The following is a 20,370-nucleotide window of genomic DNA, read 5'->3' on the forward strand; positions in this document are numbered from 1 at the left end:
TTGTTCTTTATTTCTTTTGTAGCTTCACATCTTATTCAACGACTTGCATTTATATAACAACTTTAATGCAGCAAAAGCACTTCAAGGCACTGAGAAATCCTTTATGTTTAATAAACCTGTTCAGCATCCAAAGTAGAACAAACACAGAAAAAGTTACAGATTCCAACCACAGTTCTTTTGGTAAGAAAATGAAGGTGTTTCTGTTTATTTACCAAAGAGCTTACTGAAAAGTAAAAGGGTTTAATGAAAATTCTTAATCTACACCTGATCACAACATTTTAAAAAAAGTCTCCAATCACTGTACTTCTGGACATGACTGCAAATTTTCTTTCTCAAAGGAGTCATTGGGGGTCACTCCCAATCAAGGAGTCATTAGTGGAACTCGTACCAATTAAAAAGTAATTCATTGATTAATTAACTCCAACAAAAAAGGAGCTGCACAAACCTTTGGCCTAAAATCCCATCCTGGCAGTTGGTGGAATTTAAACTTCAATTAATAAAATCTGGAATTGAAAGCTAGTCTCAGTGATGGTGACCATGAAACTTAATGTCCTTCAGAGAAGGAAATTTGCCTACCTTAACTGATCTGGCCTACATGTGATTTCAGACCCACAGCAATGTGGTTGATTATTAACTGCCCTCTGAAATGGCCTTGAACCATTCAATGCAAGGGCAATTAGGAATGGGTAACAAATGCTGGCCTTGCCAGAAACATCCACATCCCATGAAAGAATAAATAAAAACAAACAGAACTCAAATCTGTACAAACAGGCTTAAACATCGTTGACCATATATTTATTCCAAGCAACTTTATGCTACTTAGCCTTGTGTTGTTTAAAACTGAAAAGACAAAATATTTTAAGCACAAGAACCCTTGTAATTTCATTCCACAAAATTGAAGAACTATTTGGAAAAGTTTCTTCATAATTATTCAATTACCTCTGCTCTAATCATGATATTTCAGTAAAAACTATGCATCAGGGAAAAAATTGTCTCTATGTGCAATTCATAGTAGAATCAAAACTGATCCTTTATAAATGAATTTACAATTTTATCAGCATTAGCACAGAGGTAAACTTCCCCGTAGGCTTGAGATCATAAAGATACTTCATTTGGTTGAAAGTGGTGAAGCCTTCCACATGAAATGACAGAATTAGTGCTCCTTAACAGCAGTAGCTAAATCCAGATAATCACATAGAACTGAAGTGAAATTCAAATACATCAAATCACTTTACACAATCCTATTATCTAAACATCATGCCCATGGTACAGTTAAATGTTTAATTCCAATTCAAGGGCACAGTTTTTGCAATATTCAAATTTCCATTGTTTAATATTGTTACTCCTGCTTGTCTGTTTATCTTTGATGAACTAACAATTACTTGTAAAATCCAGTTTGCTTTAGTTATTTTTATTTAGGTTCAGCTGTATCAGAAGTGACTAAGTGAATTGGGATATAAATATGATAAGCTGTTCTTTTATGTAAGCAGCCTACATTCCTGGCCAAACTGCAGTGGTTATGGGTTTATGAGGATTCAACTGAACTTTACAGCATACCCAGTCTGTTTTGGTTAATGAGTTTGAAAACATTTCCAATTTACAGTATAAAGGGAAATTTTCCAATACATTTTCATAATCCACCATGCAGAAGAAGCATGTCATGGTAAAGCTAAAGCCTTGAAATTCTACTCAATGAATATTTCACATGTTTGAATGGAATTACTTTGCTTTTTCAACAGAGGCATTAACCTGTAAAATAAATGGGTGAATACCTCCACTAAAGTATATGAAATTCCTTCCCTGCTTTAGCGTTGATATGATAATTTTAGAACAGCAAACTTTCAAGGCTGAAGCATAATAAACTCAGAGAACGTGCTCAAATTTTGATCATTAAAGTACAGCAGTGTTACAACACCAAGAAAGAAAACAAATATTGGCTATAGTTGAGGGCTGCTTCAGTGAATTATTAATCAAGGAGGGATTACAATTTATTGTTTCAAAAGAAGTTACATTAGTTTTATCCATGGGCTAGCTTTTTTCATACAAAATGAGAATTTTTTAGTTAATCTTTGAAGATTCTTTGTTGAAAAACTCAAGTGATTCAAGTACTTCAGAATGGCATCCAGTGTAAAATTACTCCAACTGAATCAGACAACCAAGCTTCCAATGGAATGCAAGTCTTGCTAAAAGCTTAGCTTCCTATCTGACCAATAGATACTACACAGATCAGGTATTAGTAGAGTTTCAGCTACTGGAGAGTTCAATAGTCAGAGGTAGTATAATATTAAAACTAAGATTTTTTGACACGCTTATCACAGGACATGTCCCAAATTCCGTGACATTTGTCCATTGCATGTAACATGATCCACCTAAACTCTCCTACATGTACTCATGATTACCTCTTCAACCTTGTCATTTCACAACCTTTCTAATACCAAGGTCTCAATCATCAACAAAATCATCTCTCACCACCCACAACCCACTTCCATCTCCATTTGCCTCTGAAATACCTCTTCCCCTTAAGTCACTTATAGAACTGCATGTTCAATGCCCACCACCCCAAACCTCTACACTGCCTACATTTTGGCTCCCCACCACAATCTTTGTGCAGCTGTCAATCTGCTTAATCAATCCCTCACCACATTTGATATCGCTGTTTCCATTATCCTCTGCTCTACTCTCTCCCATTCTGGTTGTAACCTGTGCATGACCCCCATTTTCACTTCCTCAAGTCCAAGGGGTACAGAGTTGACTGTATCTGGTACACAATCAGTTATCAGAACTGACTGGACTACATTAAGCACCACAAGGCCTTGCTCTCCTCTGCAAAAAAAACCATCCTCGAGAGCAAATATAATCCGTTTTCTTTTCTCCACGAACAATGATCTCCTTAAACCTCTACCCTGGCCCCTCCACTCTCACCTCTGAGAGGAGTTCAAAGACATCTTTGCCTTTGCTAAATTCACATCTTTCCCATGTCCACAAGTTTAAACCTCCGATAAAAAGGACCCCCTGCCATGGTCCTGAACTCGCATCTATGTGTAGATTTTCTTTTATTTACCCTTGTGCCCTCTTCAAGTTCAACCTGTGCATGGGATCCCTCTTTTGGTCCTAAGACACCATTCCCACAAAAGGGCTGAACAACTTTGTTCACTTATCAGATAATCCAACAATGACTCTTCCGTTCTCACAAACTACTGCCCTATCTCTAACCACACCTTCCTTTCCAATGTCATTGAATGTGTTGTCACCTCTCAAATCCCTGCCCATCTTTCTTACAACTTGATGTCTGAATCTCACCAATCAACTTTCTGCCTCTGCTACAAGAATGAAATGGCTCTAATCAAAGTCATAGATGATATCCTCTGTGGCTGTGACCATACTACATTATTCTACCTCAGTTTTCTTAATCTCTCGGCAGGCTTTGGCATGAACGACCACATTATCCCCCTCGTCCTTTGTCTAGTTCAAAGGAACTGCCCTGGCTTGGTTCTACTTTCATCAAATCCGATTATAGTAAGCGGATCTCTGGAAATTATTTCTCTTCCCACCCCTGCATACATGATGACTTACACTGGGCCCTTCTTCCTTCTCACTTACATGGGGTATGGACCAGTTGAATGATTAGGCAGATGGAGTATAATATGGAGAAGTGTGAAATTATCCACTTGGTAGGAAGAATGGAAAATCAGATATTTTAAAAAAGGTGAGTATAGAAAATTTTGGTATTCAGGAGGGATTTGGGGATCCTTGTACTTGAATCACAGAAAGCTAACATGCAGGTACAGCAAATAATTAGAAAGGCAAATGGTATGTTATACTCCAACCCCTTGCAATAAAGGCAATAAGCAAGTCTTGCTGCAATGAAATAGGGCTTTGGTGAGGCCACACCTCAAATAATGTGTACAGTTTTGGACTCGTTACCAAAAGGATATATTTGGAATGGGTGCAACAGAATTTCATTAGGCTGATAGCTAGGGTGAGAGGACTGTAGAGTAGGGTTGGCCAATATACTCTCATGCTTAGAATAAGAGGGAATCTCACTGAAACATATAAAATTAAGGGGTTAGACAGGGTAGAGATTGGAAGGATATTTCCCCTGGCTAGAGAATCAAGATGTAAGGATGATAATTGTGTTGCATGTTGTTATCCTTCACCAAGTCTCACTGACTCATCTTTCCTGCCCTTGCTAACCTATACTGGCTGCGTATCTCCCAATGGCTCTAATTTAAAATTTACATTCTCATGTTTCAATTTCTTTATGGCCTTTCCCTTCTCTATCTCAATAACCTCCACCAGCCGTAAAACGCTCAGATCACTGCATTCCTCTAACTCTGGGCTTTCTCCATTTTCCCCACCATTGGAATCTAGGACCTAGACTTGAGTTCTCTGCCTCTCCAACTCCCTCTCATCCTAAAAGGCCCATCATAAAATCCACTTTCTGACGAAGCTTTTGGTCCCATTCTAACTTTTCCTTTAAGTCATGCCCAGTTTTTTGTCTGATTATGTTTCGCTTTAGTGCCTTGGAACATGTTTCTACGTTAAAGATGCTATATAAATGCAAATTATTGTTTCTGATAGTGTAATTTACTGAAGAAAGCTACTGACTGACAAATTATTGGGTAACATCGATATTATTTTCATATGTGACTATTCCTCAGCCAATCATAGTCAGCATTTCAGTCCAAAGGCATAACATTAAATGCACTATTGCCTAACAAATAACTTACTTTGCTTATGATGAAATCAAAGGCTCTTATAAGAATATACAAACCACCCTCTTAAAATTACTCTTCAGTGAGACAGTTCACAAACACAGTTGTAACATTGGCCCGCTAAACAACTTTTTTCAAAATTTCTCTGCACTAATTTGCTACAGTGCAATAGCTGTTATTAGAGAACACAAAAAATACAGTTAACCTAGAAAAGAATGAATTGAAACAATTCTCTCTCTTGGTATTTTCTACCCATTATCTTTTTTGTTTTTCCAAATATTGGTATCAGTAAGATATTTTTACTCCAGTTATCGATTAACTTATTTGCCCATTTTCTGATTAATGGCGGATACTTGGAATGTTTTAATTTGAACTCGGTTTCCTCACCTCTATTTCTACAGGTCAAGTGCAATGGCTTCAACACTAGAGGGCACTCTACATTAACCTTGGCTAAGAGAAATTCAAGACAAGTTCAGTAGCATAGTGCTGTCATGGAATACTTAAAAACTCATTTGGCATTTTCAGTAAACGGGATTGAACTTTTCAAGGTCAAGTACATTCATATTATTTTGCAGTCTGTCAATGTATTACTGGAATAACTTAAAATTGCAATCAGAGATTCTTGCGCTCATCCCCTTTCCATGCTTTGTTTGCATACAAATTTTCTGGCTCCAAAATGGAAAACACATAAAGCAGCTTTACAAATAGACACAAGATGTTACACAATTTTCTGCAAAGGGTGGCACAATAATTAACAGAAGAGAGTAAAAGTGGTGGATTTTAAGCAGATGTTGATTAAAAGTTAATTTAAAATCCATTAAATTAACACATCTACTAGATCTCCAGTAGTTGTGAAATGTGTTTTTCCCTGTAATAATCTGCTCACTTGTATCCATGCAACAGTACATGAGTACCTTCTACTGTCTACTTTTGCCAAAGCATTTTCATAGCAATGCAAAGTACACAGTTTAACGCCAGGCAAACAAGAGGGCATGATCTTTTAGACAAACAAATCTACCAATATTTGTGATGACTAATTTATAGTTAATGAAATCCTAAATCAAATACTTTTGATGGCAGTTATTTGGGAATTGAACATGCAGAAATAGAATTGTATACAAACTGGCAATTTTCTTTTTGAATTAGTAACTGCTAGAATATTTAAATTTTACAATATTTAAATTGATAATTTTACCACAATAATTCTGGAGGGTACAGAAAAGATTGGCTAGAAGAGTCTATCACTTGAAGTCCAGAAAAATATTCCTTGGAAACATTAAATTTTAAGTAACTTGTCCCAAATTCTACATTTGATAAATTAAATGCAAAAAAATCAAGAAAAAAAACTTTGGCATTTGAGAGAGACTCTATTATTAAAATGGGATAGGGTAGGTTGTTAATGATTTGATACATCGAATGACATGGAAGTGCACTAGCGTTGCTGTCAAATCTCAAAACCACAACGGAAACTCATCAAGTAGGTATAAACATCTTCCATCTGAAAATCTTCCATTCAGCTCCACTGGTTCTGAGATAGTGAGTGAGGTTAGCAAACCCTAACATAAAACTCTCAACACGTTTCAGCGTATTGCAAGTAGGGGGGCAGGGAAAGAGAAAAGCTGTATTTTATGGCACTGGAGCAAAACTGAAATTGTTCATACCATTAGGAGCTAACAAAAAAAAGGTTTACCCTGCTTTTGAGAATTATATTTCTGCCTTTTTCAGTGATTTTGAGTTGAGATTAATATTAATTAATTATATTATTTGCAATATGCTCAAATGCTAGCATCAAGGTTCTGCACTGATGGCAACATTGAACAAAATGGTAAATTAGAAACGTATTTTGATTTTGTGAGCACTCTTTTAAAAAAAAGACAAGTCTTTCCCTTCATGTCTGCATCATGGACCACTGCATGACCAAGAGGCAGGACAGTCCTGTTTCTTAAATTCTGTCAATGCCATTTTTGAGCTGGCTGGCAGAAAGATGCTCAGAAGTGGTACTGTGATAAGTCTCCGGTTTTTAGTCAGTGCAGCACTTGTCTTCCACATTGCACAACTTTGCTGTTTATCCCGATTTTATTCATGGGGAGCGAAATCCCTAGCAATTTATGGTTGCTAACTAGCATCGAAAAGAAAGGGAGCAATGACTGACTGTCTAATCCAAGATATGGTCAAATGTAGGTCGGGTGTATTTGCAGTTTGCAATCCAATGCTCATTAGAATTAACTAAACTGGAAACATTTTAAGGAGTGAAGACTGTTCAAGACAGAGCCATGAAGAATAGTTCAGCTGCCTGTACCATACCTGGGTGGTGTTCTCCAAGGCCTCGCAGCAGGTCTGACGGATGGACGCAAACATTGTTCTTTGAGTATATAATTTCACCATCCAGGATCCTGGAGGATCCACTTGACTGATTAAAGGTCAGGAGGTCAGAGGCTTTTGAAGATGCGCGTCGCAAGAGCTGACCCAGAGACATCTCCAGGAATATCTTTCCATCATCTAAATTCTTCACCCTAGAGCAAAGCAAAAATTTAATTTCTTAAAAATCAAATTAGAGGAGGTTGAAGGAAATCTGGCTGAAGGGTGATGACATCAGCCCCTTAATGAAGCTGCCTGGTCTGGCTACAGCTTCCACCACTTGCCCAGCTTAAATCGTGCTATTTAGCCAATATTGCCAAATCATACCTTGATCAGTCTTCCTAATCTTTGGCACCTTTTCCTCCATTGAATATCTCGTTTGTTCCACCCTTCACGCCTTGCATTTAAATTTCTTGTTCTCGACCGTCCCTCAATCCTATTTGCATTAAACTACTGACTACCCAACTTCCCTTCCTGGCCCCCATGTTAGCTCTTGTTGCTCACAGTTCCTTCTCCTCAGGTACTCTCCTCCTCTTCGAAATTACCACCATCGCCCCCTGCTCAAAAAAAACCATTCTTGACTCCTCCATTCCCCCCTCGTGATTCTTGACCTGTCTGCAGACTTTGTCACGGTTGACCACACCTTTCCTTCAACACCTCTCCACTATTGTCCAGCTGGGTAGGACTGCACTCACCTGGTTTCATTCTTATCCATCTAATCATAGCTAAAGAATCACCTACAATGGCTTCTCTCCTATCTCCTGCACCATTACCTCTGGTGTCCCCCAAAGATCTATCCTTGCCTCCCCCCCACCACTTCTTGTTCTCATGTACATGCTGCTCCTTAGTGACATCATCCATAAACAAAACACCAGGTTTTACAAGCATGCAGACGACTCCCAGTTCTAACACACCACCACCTGTCTTGGCCCTCCTTTGTCTCAAAGTTATCACACTGCTTGTATGACATTCAGTATTGGACGAGCAGAAATTTCACCAAATAAATATTGAAAAGAACAAAACCATTGTCTTCAGCAGCCACCACAAATTCCATTACCAAGCTACCGACTCCATTTCTCTCCTTGGCAACTATTTGAGGCTAAGCCAGACTGTTTACAACCCTGCAGTAATATTTGCCACAAATGAACTTCTGACTATATATCCATTAACAAGACCACCTATTTCTTTGTCTATTTCATGGCCCCTCCCTCAGTTCATCTGCTGCTGAAATCCTCACCCATGCCTTCGTTACCTCTAGACTTAATTTTTTTAAGGATAGGAGTTGGGGGTTGACCAGTAAAACGTGGAACAGTTGAAGTCATCCAAAACTCTGGTGCCCAAAATACTAACTTGCACCCAATCCTGTTCACCTATCTCACATCTGTTTGTTGACCTACATTGGTCCCCAGTATGGCAATGCCTCAATTTTAATTTCTAATCCTGGTTTGTAAATTCTTCCATGGCCTTGGCTCTCCCTTTCTCTTTAGCCTCCACCAACCCTTCAAAATATCTGTACTGATCCAATTCTGGCCTCTTCTACATCCCCAAATTTAATTACTCCATCAGTAGCAGCCCTGCCTTCAGCTGCCCAGGTCCTAAGCTCTGGAACTCCCCCTCTAAACCTCTCTACCTATCTACTTTCTCCTCCAGTAAGAAATACCTTAAAACCTACCTTTCACGAAGCTTTTGGTCATCTGACCCAATATTATATGGTTTGGTGTCAAATTTTGTCTGATAGCATTCCAGTGAAGTGCCTTGAGATATTTCATTATGTTAAAAGTACTACATAAACACAGACTGTTGCAGTTGACTAAGTGGAATCTTCCTCCATCCACTTGGAGGACCTTAGGAATCTAGTCTTCTTGACGGAAGCATGGAGAGTTGCAAGGGGCGCCGGGAGGGGGGTGTATGGGGTGGTGGAGTGAGGAATAAAAATAAAGAAAAAAATTAACAGGAACATATAATGAAGATATTATGGAGATTTGAACGCCTAAAAATGTGCATTGAAATGAAGTTTGTATCCTTCTAGAACTCAAATCCTAGAATAGATTGGTGCAATGTAATATTCAGTTCTATCAAAAATACTCATTAACCTCAAACTCAAAAGCATCTCTCGTAGCATTAGTGTGACCGTTTTCACATTTGCCAGTGTTGAATAACAGGTAGATTTGAGCTGCAGATTTGCATCTGTTAGCAGGGTCTCAAATTCAGCAGTACAGATGGTCAATCGAGTACGGTGACAGGAAAATATAAATTATGAGACAAGTCTGCATGGTCAATACTGGCTGTCTTCAGTCTCATGAGATGATGGTTTGTGTCTTGTTGGTCAAACCTTTGTTAAACGTCACATGGCGTGGTTCAGAAGTCCCACACTGGTACGGCAGTTTCTGCCACACAGAGCAAGGCAGTGAGCTGAGATGGTATGCAATTCGCTGACCTATGTTTTCTGTGGGCCCTCTTGTCAGCTAGCCGAGATTTCTGTTTTTTTTTTACCTCTTCTAATGCCCCTCCGAGCAGTCAGCCTCTAGGTAGCCCTGACCATCAGCTCCCAGTTATCAGTGTCAATGTCCATCAATCTTACTTGCAGTGTCCTTGTAGCAGAGGTATATCCATCCAGCAGGTCATGACCCAGTGGCCAGTTCACTGCACAGAAGGTCATCGTCTATCTGATGGAAGTGGCTGAGCCTTCACAGGTGTCATTGGCAAAGAAGTGTGTGTGTGTACACGTGCGTTGGTGTAATTAACACACTCCAGGACCTCTTAATTGGTGATCTTATCCCACAAGGAAATACTGAGGATATGGCTGAGACCGAAGGTGAAAACTCATTTAAGCTCTTCTCCTGCCCAGCATACGTTGTCTGCTTCTCACTACTGTAGAGGGTTATACTGAGGACACAGGCTTGTTGGACTCACAGTTTGGTGTTCTCCATCAGTTGCTGTTGTTCCATACTCTTAATCAGCTTAGCATAACAGCTACAGTTCTTGCAATGTGCCTGTTAATTTCAGTATCAAGTGACAGATTGCAAGTGATTGTAGAGCCTATATGTCAAACTATCAACAACCTCAAATACACATTATCAATACTGATTGATGGTGGTATGGCACACCCTGGACCATGACATTCATCTCCCTGATGTTGATGGTCAAACCAAACTTTTTACAGGCATGAGATAGTCTGTCCATTTGCCACTGAACTTATTCCTCAGTAAGGGATGCTACACAGCATCAATAAGCATATAATCATTCTGCTGAGGGTTTGGTATATGTGTCTTGCATCTCAAGCGAGCAAGGCTCAACAGCTTTCCATTGGTTCCGGTATGTAAACAGACACATTCTGTGGGTGAACTGAAGTCAGCAACATGCCAAAGAATGTCGGTGCCAGAACGCAATCCTGTTTGACCCCACTGCGGATCTGGAAGGGTTCCAATGTTGCCCCATCATAACTAACCTTACCCCACCTGTTCTCAGGGAAGGAAATGGCCATACTGAGCAGCTTCAGCAGGCAGCCAATTTTCTTCAGCAGTTTAAATAGACCGGTTCAACTCACATGATTGAATGCTTGGTGAGGTGGATAAAGCCAAATATAGTGTTCTCCTTTTCTCATGGTATTCTTTTTGCAGCTGCAGGACTGAAGATCACATTGACTGTGGATCCTTAGTTTTGAAACTACTTTGGGACTTGAGATAGATGCATTCAGCCAAGGTCTGCATCTGACAAGGACAACACAGGCAAATACTTTTCCCAAGATTCCCAGCAGGGAGATGCCTCAGTAGTTGTACCGTTGTTCTTAAACAAGGTCACAATCTTTGCATCATGCATATCGTGAGGCACTGTTACTTCCATCTAGAAAGGAATTTGTGCGGATGCTACAGGAGTGCTAGTTTCCTGAGTTTGATGAGTTCAGGCGGTGCAACATCAACTGGAGCTTTGCCAATGGCAAGCAAAGTCAAAAGCTTTGCTAAGCTCCTCCATTGTGAATTTGGTATCCAGCTCTTCCATACAGTCAGGCTCTCTACACTGTCTAGGGCTTCCTCAATTACAGTGTTTTCCCTGGAGTACAACTCAAGGGAGTGTTCCAACCATCTCCCCATCTGGTTATTGCAGTTAGTGATGACGTCCCCTGCTTTGTTTTCAATGTAGTTTTCTTTGCTGAAGAAATTACCTATTGCCTTTTTGGTCCCATCACACAGGCCCCAAGCATTCCCTGTGTCGGAGGACATTTGGATATTCTGGCAAAGTTTTAACAAGTAGTCACTGGTGCAATGCCTAGCAGTCTGTCAGACTTCTCACCTGGATCCCTCTTGCAATTAACAAAAGCAGATTGCTCGATTTCAATGACAGGACATTGGCACCAGCTCCACTGATTATCGCCAGACGTGACTCAACAGCATCCTCAACTTCTACAGTCACCATAATGCTGCCTGTGACAAAAAATCTCTCTCTGGTGTGCACCAGGGTCAGGACGCAATCCTTGAAGCATTTCTATCCAAAGCAGAAAGGCTATCCTCATATCAATGCAGCCATACTGCCTATCAAGATAGGAACCAACAGTTCCTCGACTCCATTGAACAGGTGCTCTCCGACATTCTCAAGCAAAGGACAGAAGCATAATGGAATATTCTTTGAGACACTATTTCCAATACTGCATTCTCAACATATAGAAAGCAAGAATAAAAAAATGCTGACTGATATGAGGCTATCATCACTGTGATGGATATGTATATTTTTTAAAAAGTGCTGTCTGTTCTGAAGAAAAAAGGTATGTAAAACTATTTTTAAGTCAGCTGAAACAGCTAAGGGGCAGCTAGTTAAACTGATGGCTGTATTGTTATAAGTGCCCCAATTTAAAATATGGCAAAGCTTAAACACAAAAATTATCATTCAAAATGAATTTTACCATTTCAATTTAGAGTTTAAAATGACCACATTATATCTCCCATTATGTTTAAAGTGAGATGGACCAACACTTATGAACTGGAAAATTTCATCAACTTTGCTACCAACTTCACCTTTCTCTTGCCTACACGTGGTCTCTGACTCTTCCCTGTCCTTCCATAAATTTTTTGTCCCCATTTCTGGAAATAGGTTATCAAACAATATTCACTATAAGTACACTGACTTCTGCAGCTGCCTTGACTACACTTTCTCACATCCACTTCCGGTAAGGACATTATTCCATCACATCTTTACAGGCAATGCAACTTTCACACTACTACAGCATCCAATTTCCAACTCCTTTTTCCTCAACCAAGGATTCCACTCCAGCATTGTTGACGGGATTCTCAACCACGTCTGTTCTGTTTCACACACTTGTACTCTCACCCCTTCCCCTCCCTCCCAGAACCATAATAGGTTCCCCTTGTTCTCATCTTACACTCCACTAGCTTCCATATTCAACAGAGAATCCTCTGCCATTTCCATCACCTCCAATGTAATGCCACCAAAAACCTCACCCTCCCCTTTTAGCTCTCCCTACAGTACCCTTATCCACTCTTCAGTCAGCCCAAATCCCTCCCCCATTTCCAACTGCACTTTTCCATGCAAGCACAGGAAATGCAATTTCCTTTTGCCTGGTCTCTTTGGTGTGCTGAAAGGGGAGGACAGGAGAAGGTGTGTTTGGAGATGGCATCACTCTGGAGCCAGTGAAAATGGCAGAGGATGATCTGTTGAACATGGTGGCCAGCACAGTGAAAGGTGGACCCCTACCATGGTTCAGGGAGGGAGGACAAGGGGTGAGAGCAGTTCATGAAATGGATCGAATATGGTGGAGAGCTCTGTCAACCACATTGGATGGGAATCCTCGGTTGAGGAAACAAGGAAGATCTATCAGAAGCGCTGGTGTGGTAGGTTGCATCATTAGAACAGATGTGACAGACATAGAAACTGAGAGAACGGAATCGAGTCTTTACAGGAAGCAGGGTGTGAGGAAGTGTGGACAAGGCAGCTGTGGGAGTCCATGGGTGAACATTAGTTGAAAGCCCATCTCCACAATATTGCAGATACTGGAAATTAGCAATAAAAACCAGAAATGCTGGAAATACTCAGCAACCAATGCAGCATCTGTGAAGAGAAACAGTTAATGTTTCAAGTCTGATCAGATGTTGCCTCACTTGCTGAGTATTTCTGCTGGTATGTGTTTTCATTTAACTTTTTATTTAACAATTTAGCATTTATTACAGCATACTCTTGAAATTTCTTAACATTTTAGGCATGAGTGGTCATCTTAACACCCTGAAACATTAACTCTGTTACTGCTCCACAGATGCTGCCTGAGCTGCTGAGTATTTCCAGCATTGCCTATTTTTAAGTCATCTTATGGTTCCCTGGCTACACAATTTGTAATCTATGCACATCTAAACTTGATGCTGATTATAGATTGAAAATCAAAATGAACAGAAAACTCATTATAAAGTTTATATTTAAGTTGAGAGTTCTCCTCTCAATTTAATTGGAGAGCCCTTAGTTAGGCCAGCCCTCTAAGTAAATGTGTACTGTGAAGTAACCAAAAGTCGTGTTATCGATAGAGAGAAACTCTGACATCACTACAGTAAACATGCATGCATTCATCTTCTCATCAAGACAGTGCAAGAGAGCTGCAATTTGTAGGACTATGCTATACTAAATAAAAGATCTTTCAGCTGCAAAATCAAAGCAAATTAAATAAAATTCATAAAGATTTAGATTAGAAGTTTACAGTAGAAATGCAACAGAAATAACTATGTCAAATGAATTACTTGGAATTTATGGAGTTAAGTTGCAGATAAACCATGATCTCATTGAATGGTAGAACAGGCTCGAGGGTGCAAAATTGCCTACTCCTGTTCCTACATCCCTATTGGAAACTTGAAGCCATGTGCTAAATAAATTTGCAATCTATGGACATGGAGTTCCAACTAGAAAAGTGAAACACTTTCAACAGTATTGCAAAGAACAAGTTGAAGGATTAAGAGGTCTTAGATTACGGACTCTAATTTTCCCATTAATTAATAAACATATGTGGACATTGCTTAAAAGAGAGACATGTTACGTTGCTTAATCTTTTTGTTTTGCACTCACCAGGACAAACACAAGAATGCCAAATTTTAAATGATCATAACAATTTATACTATAGGAGAAAGGGGTTCAAATTGGTTGGCAAGCCAAGTTATTGCCATTGTTATGCTCCTCGACCAGAACGCCAAGTTTTTTTTGTAAGATCAGATTAGGGACCAATAATGTTTTGTTTAAAATAGATAAAGTTTGAGATTCAAGACACTTGCTCAGCAAATAAAACCACAAGATTCCACAGGCTTTGAACAAGCAAAAATAAGCTTCACTATAAAAGGTCAGAAAGATAAAACAATTTACACTATCTATCTTATACTCAAACATTTAGGGTTAATATGAGGTACATGTGAATTAACAGGCAAACTGGTTGAGCACACCACACTACATAATAAATGCCAAACAGATTCCACAGATTCTCAACAGGCCACTCTGACATCAGTAACACTGAGTCAACCAATCTCACTGAAATTCTATCTCTCTCACGAGGGATTTCAGTCTTCACCTTTGAAGATCTCACTTTGGAATTCTCTCCACAAATCGTTCCAACTCAGGCTCAACGACAGCCCACCTCGCAGGGTTTCAATATTGTCTCCCGAGATTCCATTCCCCTGGATTCCCAAGTATGTACTGAAGCACCAACACACAAGCACAACTGCAGCTCTTCTGCCATGCTGAGCCGAACACTACTGCTCCAAAGGGGTACCTTTGCCCCTGTGGCCCACAGCATGGACTCACCACCCTTCCGCTGCCTTCTTGGATTTTCAGGGGTTCTCCTGCGCCATCTTCAATTACTGGGGCTTCCCCTGTGCCCTCTTCACTTAAAGTCTGCTCCCCACAGCCACTTCCCTGAACGAAGCCTGTTTCTCTGCTCCACTCTTTTTAACTGAACTGGGACCTTTCCCTGTCCCCTCTCTGGAATTTTTCTGGGACCTTTCCCTGTCCTCAGCCTGGGATACTTCCTCACAATGGCACTTCACTCCCAGTCACCTGTACTAGGTTTTCATGCTGTTTTCCTTGCACAAGCGCACTGGGCCTAAAGGATGTAAAATTGTCAATCTGTGCATGTGCAGTCTACTCCCAGTCTCCGCATGCAGAAAAACTCAGAGGCCCATCAGGAGTTGTAAGTTCCCAACCTTTGCTCTTAACGTTAAAGGCAAGTTTGATTTTCATAACACCATGGAGAAAGCAATGGGAAACTACAGGCTCTCCAAGTTCCCACTGTAACTGAAGTGAGGCGCAAGGCTTGAACATATTACTTTTGTTTGCAGAGAAAGGGTTCCTGCGTTTGAATGTATGTTGGTAATAGCAAATGTAAATGAGCCATGTTATGAGCTCAACTGATCTTCTTAAATTGGTTGTTAGTATAGCTATTAGCATTGAACTCAGGATTGTTCCGCAAGTGCTTTCCAATTGTGTAATCACATCTAAAAGCAGACATTTTGTTTTGGGTTTTACAAGTATAGGTTGGTTGATTATAGACTGCACTCTGCCTAACATGCACAACTGAAGGAACATGCTGTTTGGTTTAAGGTAATCAGTCAAGCTTATAATGTGGCTCATTTACGCTTGTTAGAAGCGATATACTTTCATAAGCAGGTACCTGTTCTCTGTAAATAAAAGGAACATGTTCAAGCCTTGTGCCTTTTTTGAATTATCTGGGAGCTTGGGGAGCCAATAGTTCCCCGTTGCTTTCTCCATGGCAACACTTCGGCCAATCAGAACTGACATGCCATGCAATCAGCACCTTTTTCTCCTGTAGTATAATTTGTTGTGATCATTAGGAATTTGACATTCTTGCTTTTGTCCTGATGAGTGCAAGATGAAAAGCTTCAGCAACATGTCTTTCTTTTCAGCAATATTCAAGTTCTGTACTCCCAAGCGACTATATGTAGATGTGCATATGATGACATCACTACAGTACATAGATTACTCTTGGACTTCCCATTCCCCCTCTCTTACATAGAAACATAGAAAATAGGAGGAGTAGGCCATTCGGCCCTTCGAGCCTGCTCCGCCATTCAGGATGATCATGGCTGATCATCCAACTCAATAGCCTGCTCCCGCTTTCTCCCCATGTCCTTTGATCCCTTTTGCCCCCAGAACTATATCTAACTCCTTCTTGAAAACATACAATGCTTTGGCCTCAATTACTTTCTGTGGTAGCGAATTCCACAGGCTCACCACTCTCTGGGTGAAGAAATTTCTCCTCATCTCAGTCCTAAATGGTCTACCCCGTATCCTCAGACTGTGACCCCTGGTTCTGGACTCCCCCACCATCGGGAACATCCTTCCTGCATCTACCCTGTCTAATCCTGTTAGCATTTTATAGTTTTCTACGAGATCCCCCTCATTCTTCTGAACCACAGCGAATATAATCCTAACTGACTCAATTCCTCCTCATATGTCAGTCCCGCCATCCCAGGAATCAGTCTGGTAAACCTTTGCTGCACTCCCTTTATAGCAAGAACATCCTTCCTTAGATAAGGCGACCAAAACGGCACACAATATTCCAGGTGTGGTTTCACCAAGGCCCTGTATAATTGCAGTAAGACATCCCTGCTCCTGTACTCAATTCCTCTCACTATGAAGGCCAAAATACCATTTGCCTTCTTTACTGCCTGCTGCACCTGCACGGTTACCTTCAGCGACTGGTGTACGAGGACACCCAGGTCTCGTTGCACATCCTCCCCCTCTCAATTTATAGCCATTCAGATAATAGTCTGCCTTCCTGTTTTTGCTACCAAAGAGGATAACCTCACATTTATCCACATTATACTGCATCTGCCATGCATTTGCCCACTCACTCAGCTTGTCCAAATCACACCGAAGCATCTCTGCATCCTGCTCAGCTCACCCTCTCACCCAGCTGCGTCAACTGCAAATCTGGAGATATTACATTTAATTCCCTCATCTAAATCATTAATATATATTGTGAATAGCTGGGGTCCCAGCACCGATCCCTGCGGTACCCCAAGAGTCACTGCCTGCCATTTGGAAAAAGACCCGTTTATTCCTACTCTTTGTTTCCTGTCTGCCAATCAGTTTGCTATCCATCTCAATACACTACCCCCAATCCCATGTGCTTTAATTTTACATGTTAGTCTCTTATGTGGGACTTTGTCGAAAGCCTTCTGAAAGTCCAAATAAACCACATCCACTGGCTCCCCCTCATCAACTCTACCAGCTACATCCTTGAAAAATTCCAGTAGATTTGTCGAGCACGATTTTCCTTTCGTAAATCCATGCTGACTCTATCTGATTCTGCCACTTTTTTCCAAATGCTCAGCTATTAAATCTTTCATAATGGACTCTAGAATTTTCCCCACAACCGACATCAGGCTGACTGGTCTATAATTCTGTTTTCTCTCTGACTCCCTTTTTAAAAAGTGGGGTTACATCAGCTACCTTCCAATCTGTAGGAACTATTCCAGAGTCTATAGAATCTCGGAAGATGGCCACCAACGCATCCACTATTTCTAGAGCCACTTCCTTAAGTACTCTGGGATGTAGATCATCAGGCCCCGGGGATTTATTGGCCTTCAGTCCCATCAATTTCCCCAACACCATTTCCCTACTAATGCTGATTTCTTTCAGTTCCTCCCTCTCACTAAACCCTGTGTTCCCCAATTTCTGGTATGTTATTTGTGTCCTCCTTTGTGAAGACAAAACCGAAGTATGTATTTAATTGGGTCAGTCATTTCTTTGTTCCCCCTTATAAATTCCCCTGTTTTTGGTTGTAAGGGACCTACATTTGTCTTCACCAATCTTTTTCTCTTCACATACCTATAGAAATTTTTACAGTCAGTTTTTATGTTCCCTGCAAGCTTACTCTCATACTCTATTTTCCCCTACTTCATCAATCCCTTGGTCCACCTTTGCTGAATTCTAAACTGCTCCCAATCCTCAGGTCCGTTGGGTTCTTTTTAGCCAATGTGTATGCCTCTTCCTTGGATCTAATACCATCTCTAATTTCCCCTTGTAAGTCATGTTTTGGCCACCTTTCCTGTTTTACTTTTGCGCCAGACAGGAATAAGCAATTGTTGCAGTTCACCCATACGCTCTTTGAATGTTTGCCATTGCCTATCCATTGTCATCCCTTTAAGTAATGTTTCCCAATCCATCATAGCGAACTTGCGCCTCAGACCATTGTAGTTTCCTTTATTAAGATTCAAGGCCCTAGTCTCAGAATCAACTACATCACTTTCCATCTTGATGAAGAATTCTATCATATTATGGTCGCTCATCCCCAAGGGGCCTCGCACAACTAGATTGCCAATTATTCCTTTCTCATTACACAATATCCAGTCTAGGATGGCCTGTTCTCTTGTTGGTTCCTCAAAGTCTTGGTCCACAAAACCATCCCGTATACACTCCAGGAATTCCTCCTCTACGGTATTGTTACTAATTTGATTTGCCCAATCTATACGCAGATTAAAGTCACCCATAATTACAGATGTTCCTTTATTGCATGCGTCTCTAATTTCCTGTTTAATACTATTCCCAACATCACCATTACAAGTTTGGGGGGTCTACATACAAACCCCATTAACGTTTTTTGCCCCTTAGTGTTTCTCAGCTCTACCCATACAGATTCCACATCGTCGGAGCTAATATCTTTCCTCACTATTGCGTGACTTTCCTCTTTAGCCAGCAATGCAACTCCACTGCCTTTTCCTTTTTGTCTGTCCTTCCTAAATACTAAATGCCCCTGAATGTTCCGTTCCCATCCCTGGCCACCCATGTCTCCGTAATCCTGACTATATCATACCTGTTTACATCTATTTGCGCGGTTAATTCATCCACTTTATTGCGAATGCTCCTTGCGTTAAGGCACAAAGCCTTAAGGCTTGTCTTTTTAACATTACTTGTCCCGTTCCCACTATTTTCCACTGAGGCCCTGTTTGATTCTTGCCCTTGATTTCTCTGCCTCTCACTTTTCTTATTCCCCTTTCTGTCTTTTGTTCTTGTCCTTGATTCCCCCTCCTCTGACTCCTTGCATAGGTTCCCATCCCGCTGCCATTTTAGTTTAAATCCTCCCCAAGCACTCTAGCAAATATTCCCCCTAGGACATCAGTCCCTGTCCTGCCCAGGTATAACCCATCCAGTTTGTACTGGTCCCACCTCCCCCAGAACTGGTCCTAATGTCCCAGGAATCTGAAACCCTCCCCTCACACCATCTCTTCAGCCATGTATTCAGCCGATATATCTTGCTATTTCTACTGACTAGCGCATGCATGGCATTGGTAGTAATCCTGAGATCACTATCTTTGATGTCCTGCTTTTCAACTTACTTCCTAACTCCCTATATTCTGCTTTTAGGACCTCATCCCTTTTTTTAACCTATGCTGTTTGTACCAAAGTGTACCACGACCACTGCCTGTTCACCCTCCCCCTTCAGAATGTCCTGTAGGTGCTGAGACATCCCTGACCCATGCACCAGGGAGGCAACACACCATCCTGGAGTCTTGTTTGCGGCCACAGAAACGCCTATCTATTTCCCTTACAATTGAATCCCCTACAACTACTGCATTCCCACACTTTTACTCCTCCCCTGTGCAGCAGAGCCAACCGTGGTGCAACAAATTTGGCTCTGTAAACCTCTTGTAAAGACATTGTGGCTGTTGGCAGCATATATTCCCATTAACATTGGCAAACATTGAGTAACTTACCAAGTAGCCATTTTACAAATTTGAGTCCAGTATAAGCATCAGTAGGGAATGCAACCAAAAGCATTACAGCCAAGCCCAATATATTCTCCCTGAAAGGCACGCATTCACTTTTCAGTCAGCAATGCACAGAGTTAAAGAGCAGACCTTTGGCATATGTTTCACTTCCTTGGCTGTCAGAAATTGAGAAAAACTTTACTGCAGCCTAGCTGAGATTAATTACTACAGCATAAATTAGGGATCAAACTTGGGACCTTCCTGTTCTGCAATGTGCAGTACCACATTCAAAAGTCCATTAAATCCACCACAACTCTTAATCAATAACACAAAAATGAACCATAAGCAGCAGAGAAAAAGAACCCAGAGTGATAGTAAATTCCTGCTAGGGAAATCTGCTAGCAACAATATATTTTCTGAATGCAGTATTCACTTTGTTAAAATTCAGCTTTGAAAAAATTGCCCAGTCTGCTTGAGAGGTTTATAGCTTATTGTATGTACTCTTAAAATTACACAGCTGCACAGTCACTTCTATGGTATGGGTGAAGCATGAGCTTGGAGGGTCAGTATACTTTGTCCTATCCTGT

The 20,370-nt window shown here is 40.7% G+C and overlaps 1 protein-coding gene across 3 annotated transcripts in view; it reads right to left on the reverse strand.

Moving 5' to 3' along the window:
* Positions 1 to 20,370, reverse strand: part of tbc1d16 (TBC1 domain family, member 16) — a 90,746-nt gene that overhangs the window by 58,946 nt on the left and 11,430 nt on the right. For 2 of the 3 annotated variants that reach the window (XM_041217416.1, XM_041217417.1), the window contains exon 2: positions 7,020 to 7,228. The exons of the other annotated variant lie outside the window; for it this stretch is intronic. In XM_041217416.1, coding sequence (XP_041073350.1) covers positions 7,020 to 7,191 — 172 coding nt within the window. In that variant the 5' untranslated portion in view covers positions 7,192 to 7,228. The remainder of the gene's footprint in view (positions 1 to 7,019; positions 7,229 to 20,370) is intronic. 3 annotated transcript variants of the gene reach the window in all.

Source organism: Carcharodon carcharias, chromosome 22 (genome assembly GCF_017639515.1).
Source record: "Carcharodon carcharias isolate sCarCar2 chromosome 22, sCarCar2.pri, whole genome shotgun sequence".
Lineage (NCBI taxonomy): Eukaryota > Metazoa > Chordata > Chondrichthyes > Lamniformes > Lamnidae > Carcharodon > Carcharodon carcharias.